At 49.4% G+C, this 8468-nt stretch overlaps 2 protein-coding genes and 1 pseudogene across 2 annotated transcripts; all 3 read left to right on the top strand.

Annotated features, from left to right (window-relative positions):
• LOC137312605 (zinc finger protein 850-like) overlaps nucleotides 1–8468 on the top strand; it is a 79040-nt pseudogene that overhangs the window by 26763 nt on the left and 43809 nt on the right.
• Nucleotides 674–1129, top strand: LOC137312615 (histone H2B 1/2-like). Its single transcript, XM_067979138.1, has one exon. It carries the CDS (start codon nucleotides 674–676, stop codon nucleotides 1046–1048), a length of 375 nt encoding a protein of 124 aa, XP_067835239.1. The 3' UTR covers nucleotides 1049–1129.
• On the top strand, nucleotides 2073–2462 carry LOC137312453 (histone H2A.J). The gene has a single exon (XM_067979006.1). The coding sequence runs from the start codon at nucleotides 2073–2075 to the stop codon at nucleotides 2460–2462; it is 390 nt and encodes a 129-aa protein (XP_067835107.1).

Genomic DNA, 8468 nt, shown 5'->3' on the forward strand with positions numbered 1-8468 from the left:
GATTTGTCAATCTGTACCCCGAAATCCCTTCGCTCTTCTACCACATTTAGACTCTTATTTTCCAAGCAGTATGAGGCCTCCTTATTCCCCCGAGCAAAATGCACCATCTCACACCTTTCTATATTGAAATTCAATGGCCATTTACACCGCCTTTCATCAAGCTTATTAAAGTCTTCTTGTATTTTGTTGGATTCTTCGTCAGTATAGACTATACACCCTAAATTAATTACAAAATTTAATACAGCATGCAACCAACATTTGGTCCAACCAAATGTTTCCAATTCCCAGTTTTTCTAAATCCCACTCGTGCAACATAATGTGAAGAATGAGTTTATCTTCTGTCCCTCTCTCACCTGCAAACTTCAATGTCCCGGGGTTTGGGGACATCTACTGGCCGGAAGCAGAACTGCAACAGTTCGGAATAAATTGCTCAAACCGGACAATGTGCAGTGTGAGCGTGTTTGTGATTGGTGGCAGGTATTAAATCTAATTGGTTTCTTCAGATATCCAATCAGAGAGTGAATGGAAAAGGTGACGTTGTATCACTCCGAATGACCCAATCACAATCAATGCCTTCCTCCATCCCTCATTAGCATAGGGCTGTGGGGCTGCCTATTTAATCCGAGTTCGGAGCGGAATTGGGTCATTCCTGGGTCTGAAATTGAGTTTGAAAATGCCTGAGGACAAGAAAGCAGCTCCCAAGAAGGGCGCCAAGAAAACCTTGAGTAAAGCACCAGCCAAGGGCGGCAAGAAGCGGAGAAAGTCGAGGAAGGAGAGTTACTCCATCTACATCTACAAAGTGATGAAGCAGGTTCACCCCGACACCGGCATCTCCTCCAAGGCCATGAGCATCATGAACTCCTTTGTGAACGATATTTTCGAGCGCATCGCGGGTGAGGCTTCCCGCCTGGCCCATTACAACAAGCGGGCGACCATCAGCTCCCGGGAGATCCAGACCGCCGTGCGCCTGCTGCTGCCCGGGGAACTGGCCAAACACGCCGTATCGGAAGGGACGAAGGCGGTGACCAAGTACACCAGCTCCAAGTAAAACTCCACAATGCACTGAAAAAAATGAACACAAAGGCTCTTTTAAGAGCCACCCACAGTCTCTCTGAAGACGCTGTAACGACCCCTCTGTGTAGAATCATTTTACTGTAGAATGTTTGATACTAACTGTTTTTCTCTAACTCTTGTGCTTTTCTAATTTCTCTTGAAATCTAGTAGATTCTCATCATCACTGCCGGTTATAATCTGTGTGTTGCTTTTTTATTTAGTCCCAATAACCAAAAACGTGTCACTGATCCACTCGTTCTCGTTCATATTCCGACCCTTCCCGGCTACTGCCCATTAAGAGCCGTTTTAAGGGGGTGGAATAGACTTCAGTCATTTTTTTATCATTTTCACGTTTGTTTGTTCATTATTCGGGAATATCACTTTCAGAACCGCAATCCTTTGTAAAGCAACAGCCTTGAAAGAGACTTCACACCGAGTACAGAATAGTCTAAAGGATATGTTACTGTTCGACTCCTTGCACCAGGAGTCCCGGCTCCGGTTTCGATCGCGATGCAGCTCCTGCGAACAGGGATCAATCCACAATCTGTCGTTTGTTCCTTTCACAAAGATTGAGCTGGAATCTGTCTCGTTACAAAATGGGTCTTTATTCCCGCCCGATTGAACATGAACGGTTAATGAAGCCGGATTTTAACCGGAATGTATAAGGTTCTGGAAGTTGTGACGGGAAATGTGGAACAACAGAGTAAAAGGAGAGAGATATTTAAATTTTTGTCTTTCGCGACATTATTTACTAAATCCGATTCTTGTGTTACAGAAATATTGGCGGGCTTTTCAAATTTCAAAAAAACGGTTCAGTTCGGTATTTTCCGTCCTTTTCTCATTCGGCTATTGATTGGTGAATAAACGGCTCTCTGATTGGGCTGTTCGTTGAACCAATGAGATTGAGAACAGATGGACCAATCACAAGTGCCCCCACTGCACTCCTCCAGAAGGTATTGGAAGGGCGAGTGCGGGAGGATTTCTTCATTCTTTGTGAAAGTGTTTGTGAGATTGTGGAAATGTCTGGAAGAGGAAAAACCGGCGGGAAAGCTCGGGCCAAGGCCAAGTCTCGCTCATCCCGGGCCGGACTGCAGTTCCCTGTGGGCCGTGTTCACAGGCTCCTGCGAAAGGGGAACTACGCTGAACGTGTGGGTGCCGGAGCCCCGGTCTATCTGGCTGCTGTGCTCGAGTATCTGACGGCTGAAATCCTCGAGCTGGCCGGCAACGCGGCCCGCGACAATAAGAAAACCCGCATCATCCCCAGACACCTGCAGCTGGCAATCCGCAACGACGAGGAGCTCAACAAGCTGCTGGGACGGGTGACCATCGCTCAGGGCGGGGTGCTGCCTAATATCCAGGCCGTGCTGCTGCCGAAGAAAACCAGCAGTGTGAGCACCAAGAGCAAGTAAAGCGGCCAAGATTTAACCTGATAACCCAAAGGCTCTTTTCAGAGCCACCCACGGTATCTATGAAAGGGCTGGTCACTGTCTGTGGGCTCAGGAATTAACTTCAAAAGGACTTGATTCCGATTCGAGAAACTAACAATAACTTGTTATGCACAAATCATCCATATCGGTCTGTTGCAGTAATCGCTTCCGGACCGCAGATGTCGCCAACCTCCAATCGATTATAATTTGCAGTTTGTCTGGTGAATGAGACAAAATACCAGAACCGTTAGAATTGCCAACTGGGCGGGTGGGATACAGAAATACCAGGGACGCTTAATATTATTTACCGTCCCATCCTCGGACAACACTGGCTCAGTCTGTGTTATTTTACCCAGATTTGTACAACGGATGCTGACTGATGTGCTGTTATTGTATCAGCGATTACTGAATTAAGAATGTGAGTGAAATTTGTGTTTGGATGTGAGTGAGGTATTTATTCTGTCCCTGTCCGTCTAATATCTGCTCCCTCCCCTTTATACGTTTCCCATTTAAGCAAATTTCTCACGACCCTGCCATTTCAACGCAGGAGATCACAGCTCTTTCCATCGCCGATTTGGTGGCTCTGAAAAGAGCCTTTGTTGAACTTGGTGCTGAAGCCGGGTCGGGTCTAGGCGCGCTCCCCGCGGATGCGGCGGGCCAGCTGGATGTCTTTGGGCATGATGGTGACTCGCTTGGCGTGGATGGCGCACAGGTTGGTGTCCTCAAACAGCCCCACCAGGTAAGCCTCGCTGGCCTCCTGCAGGGCCATGACGGCCGAGCTCTGGAAGCGCAGGTCTGTCTTGAAATCCTGAGCGATCTCTCGCACCAGGCGCTGGAAGGGCAGTTTGCGGATCAGCAGCTCGGTGGATTTCTGGTAGCGGCGGATCTCCCTCAGAGCCACAGTGCCGGGTCTGTAGCGATGAGGCTTCTTCACTCCGCCCGTGGCTGGAGCGCTCTTCCGGGCCGCTTTGGTCGCCAACTGTTTGCGAGGAGCTTTCCCGCCGGTCGATTTGCGCGCTGTCTGCTTGGTCCTGGCCATTTTCTAAACCGATCTCAACACAACACAGAGACTGTGAATACGGAGTGCGCTCTGGGGCCGCCTTTTAAAGCGTCTAAGGGTATCCGCCCCTGGCCTGTGATTGGCTGAGGTTTCACCCCCAGACAAGGAGGGACTGCCCCGGGACTGTGATTGGCAGGTTTGATCCGAGATCTTTCAGTCAGACCAAAACGGCGGGAGGTATTGGGTCCCAATTGGCTGAGCTGAAATTAATCTTCAAATTCAAAAAGCCCGCCAATTTCAGAGCATCAAATAACAGTTTCAAGAAAATTTCATTTCCCTCCAGCAATTTATGAATCTCTCTCTTTATAATCTCCGTTATTTCCTTCTCCTCAGCTCAAATCGCAGGCTGTTTCACATTCCGGTTCATTCTCTGATCTGTCTGTAAACGGGCGGGAATAAATCCCCGGTCATTGCTTTCCGTAACGGGAATTGCTTTCCAGCTTCAATTTCAAAAATCCCGCCAGTTCCGGCCCGGTGAACCGCTCCTCAAACAGAAACTTCACATCGAACTGATAATTGAATGAGGGCAGGAAATAAAGACCGAGCAGAGAGGACACAGCGGGAGAGGGAGTGAGGAGGGATTTTACTCTGAGCGGAGAAGGTAATGTCTGGGGAAAGACTCTGCATCACCGCCTGTTCATTTATACCGTGAAACCGGGAATTCCGCTCCTTCTCTCGGGATGGCCGAGAACCCCGGCCGTTGTTTCTGATCTCCCTGTACCGAGTGTTGGGGAATCTCCCCATACTAATTAAATATCGGAAACTGATTCCCCACCCCGAGATCTTTCCTCTCCCCGTTCCCAGGTCAGTGCTCTCTCTTTGAGGCGGTGGGTGGCTCTGAGAAGAGCCTTTGTTTTGTGTCCGGTTAGAAAGGGTCCAGTTGTTCAGCCGCCGAATCCATAGAGAGTGCGGCCCTGCCGTTTCAGAGCGTACACCACATCCATGGCAGTGACCGTCTTGCGCTTGGCGTGTTCAGTGTAGGTGACCGCGTCCCTGATCACATTCTCCAGGAAAACCTTCAGCACCCCGCGTGTTTCCTCGTAGATCAGACCCGAGATCCGCTTGACACCGCCACGGCGAGCCAGGCGGCGGATGGCTGGTTTGGTGATCCCCTGGATGTTATCACGAAGCACTTTCCGGTGCCGCTTGGCTCCGCCTTTCCCCAGTCCTTTGCCTCCTTTACCTCTGCCAGACATGATTATTCTTCAGTCAAATCGCTGCTGAATGAACAGCAAACTGATGTTGGTTCCGTTTTTATGCAGCCTGCCCTGACCTGACTGAAACAGACACAGGGTGAGAGAGGGAGGGGAGGAGATAGAGATAAATATTAAACAGGGAGGGGAGGAGACAGAGTGTGATATTAAACAGGGAGGGGAGGAGACAATCAGAGAGACGGACAGAGCGGAGAGCGGCCTCTGATCTTCCAGCTCCACCTCCAGCTTTCTCCACCCGCCAATTTCAAACCGTTTATCGATAATAGAACCGAAACACCGCGCTCCGCACAAACCCTGACAGAGTCGGGCTTCATAGAATCCCGGAGCTTTTCAATAAGCCCCGTTACAATCAATAGTCAGTAATATTCCTGCCTAAATACAGTCCCTTCTATAACAAGTCAACCCGCCTCCTTCCATTTCAGTCCCAGACCCGATTCTATCTCCCCGCACATTCCCTCCCAGACGGGTTCAGCAGTTTATAAACACTTTATTCCAGCTGATTTGAAGAATCTCATGTGTTGGGGTTTGAATTGTGATAGCTGCCGATCTCCGCCAGTTTTACCCTGTTACGGACTGTCGCCCTGAATCTGTGAGAAAAAATGAACTGGGACTGGAGCCGAACACACGCCAGTTCCAGTGAGGCCCGGCCCGGACATCCCATTCTCTCTATTTTATTAGACATTGGGGGTCGGGCGGGGATAGCGAATGTCAGCGAGTCACCAGGACCCTGGGTTTATTTGAAATGATTTCTATCTGAAATCTGAGCCCTGCCCCGGGACAGGAATCATCTGATTCCGGGATCAGCTCTTTTCTGAGAGACGTGGGTGGCTCTGAGAAGAGCCGTTGGGTTCAGATGGTCACAAGTTGCACTTGATTTTTTACTTCTTTTTGCCCGCTGCTTTCTTAGGCTTTGCTGACTTCGGCTTGGGCTTGGCCCTCGGTTTTTCCACCTTCTTCGCCTTCGCCTTCACTGTCTTGGGGGTCTTGGGCTTCTTAGCCGCCGCTTTCTTCTTAATTGGTGATTTCGCCGCCTTTTTCGTGGTCGATTTCTTGACCGCTGGTTTCTTGGCCATTAATTTCTTGAGGGCTGTTTTTTTGGTCGCTGGTTTCTTTCCGGGAGATTTCTTGGTCACTTGTTTCTTCACCTTCTTTCCCACTTTTGCCTGGATTTCCTTCTTAGCGACTCTGAAGGAGCCCGAGGCGCCCGTGCCCTTGATCTGCACCAGGGAGCCTTTTTCCACATTTCTCTTGATACTTAATTTGATCTGGGACCGGTGCTTCTCCACATCCAGGCCTTTGGCAGCCAGAACCTTCTTTATCGCGGCCAGGGATATCCCCTTGCGATCCTTGCAATCCGCCACAATCTTGAGGATCTGTTCGCCCAACGGGGGACCGGTGGTCTTGGGTCGGGGAACCGCCTTCTTCTTCTTCGGAGCCTTGAGTGGAGCGGCGGCGGCAGGAGGAGCCGTTTCGGCGGCTGCAGTGTCTGTCATGTCCGGGACTCTGTCGAAAATCTCTCTGACAGTCAGAGCTGGGTCAGAAATGAAACGTAAGGCGGCGGCACAGAGCAACTTAAAGGCACAGAGCGGACGGGGCGGAGACATCCTGCTGTCAGCTCCCGGCCCCTCCAGCCTCTCTGTGTTTCTCTCTCCTCTGAAACTCCCCGATTCCAATTCAAATCGGGCACTCCAGAGTCCCAGACTAGCCCCTTCCTATATCTCACACCGGTATGTTTGCTGTCGAAAAACTTTCACCGGAATTAAAAGCACCAGTTTCGAATGAAACCCGTTTCATTGCTGCACTGATCGCGCTCTCTCACCCGATCGCTGACATGATCTCCGTTTTTCACCTGAAATCTTGAATTGATCTGAAACTTTACCTTAAATTTCCACTTCGGAGCTCGGCAGGGGAGGAGGGCGATCCTTTGACAGGGATTTTTTAAAATTTTACTCAAAAGGGACTCGGAAATCTGGCGATGAGTCCGGCCACACAAACACAGTGACATTAATCTAACCCATCCGCCCCTTTAACACACTCTCTCTGACACAATGTTCACATCTTCACATTCACAGGACAAACTGTTCGCCAGATTGACAATTCCCGTGACAGGCTTTCCTCCCCGCTCGGCCTGTGCTGCAGATTCTCGGAGGTGAGTTGTCGTTTCCCAGCTCAGTAACTGTTAAACACTCTGAGGCCAGCGCTCCTCACAGTGTCTGGTCCCCAGATTCAGGGGCAGCAGTCAATCACAGCTGTGGATGTGATTATCCATATCTGGTTTTACATGATTATATTATTCACACTCAGCAATATGTTTGGTTGAGACGATAATACAAATTATCCGCTCTGGGCTCCTCCAGTCTCTCTGTCTTTCTCTCCCTCCTCCGAAACTGACTGACAGACAACAGTGACTGGTGTCCTATCCGTCCCATTCTCAACACCCAGAGACGGCCAGTTACTGAATAAATTCAACATTCATAGGCAGTCCTGTGTCAGGCCGTTACATGCTGTTTCTCCCCACCTTTCCTTATTGGACTGGAGACTGATAAATGCACCGTCAGACCGGCTCATACATAATAGAAGGGACAGTGACCGTCTCACCAACAGCACCGGAGGTCTGTTCACAAACACAGAATCAGTCTTTACCTTCCAACAGGGTGTTCATATTAAGCTCAATAACACTATCCCGCTTTCATGTACAGCGCTGGAGGGAGAGAAATACAGACGGACAGATAAAGAGACAGACAGAGACAGGCACACAGACAAAGTATCATTCTCACACTTCCTCTCAGTGTGTCCGTTTCACACTCAGCAAACAGTATCCCACCTTCGTGTACAGCGCCAGAGAGATACAGACAGGCAGAGTATCAGCCATACGCTTCCCATCAGTCTCTCGGTATCACGCTCAGCAGCAGTATTCCACCTTCATATGTTGTACATAAGAGAGAGAGAAACTGACCTGCAATGTCCCGTTTTCACCCAGTAACAAATTGGAAAATTCTCCATTCCAATTGCCATTCCAAGCTGGAGTGACGGAAGATGCAGTCTCATCTCTCACTGATATTATTTCAGAGACAGACACATTATTAATCCCACTCTCAGGGACAGGGTCACGCATTTAACCCTCTCTTGCATGTTGTACCCTCTGCAATTTTGCAGCTCAGGGCCCTTCTGTATTTCTCTCAGTGACCGAGAGTTTCACTCCGATTGAAATAAACTGGGACTGTAGCCGTCAAATATTAATCCTACACGGTCCCAGCAAATACACCGACTCCCACTTTCCTCCCATGTTTCTCCAGGATTGGTTCGAGGAATCCGGCATCCAGTTACGGAGTCACAAGTTTCTTTATCAGTAAAGGGACCAAGAATGAACAGAACCAATTGGCTCATTTCACAGCCGCCCACTTTATCTCTGAAAGACTCTTTTCCATCAAAAGATACCGAGAGAAACAGCAGGGATGGAAACATCTAGTTTAATAGTTAGAGATTGTAAAGTAAGTCTGGATTCCAGCGTTAGGCACTGGTGGAATCCCATCTGTTTTCCATTCTGGTGCCTGTTCCTGCACTGCCTGTGGACCCCATTCCCTCTGACCTTTCCCCCAGACCCACTTCCTTTGCTCAGACTCTGAAAAATTCCAATTGGGGAAAGTTTCCATCGATTTTTGTATTGAGAATTAAACCAGACATCTGCGCATGCGCGACTCAGCCCCGCCCCCA

The sequence above is a fragment of the Heptranchias perlo genome, unplaced genomic scaffold, assembly GCF_035084215.1.
Source record: "Heptranchias perlo isolate sHepPer1 unplaced genomic scaffold, sHepPer1.hap1 HAP1_SCAFFOLD_43, whole genome shotgun sequence".
Lineage (NCBI taxonomy): Eukaryota > Metazoa > Chordata > Chondrichthyes > Hexanchiformes > Hexanchidae > Heptranchias > Heptranchias perlo.

Coding starts and splice junctions, on each gene's coding strand:
- LOC137312615 (XM_067979138.1), top strand. CDS start 674: ATGCCTGAGGACAAGAAAGCAGCTCCCAAGAAGGGCGCCAAGAAAACC.
- LOC137312453 (XM_067979006.1), top strand. CDS start 2,073: ATGTCTGGAAGAGGAAAAACCGGCGGGAAAGCTCGGGCCAAGGCCAAG.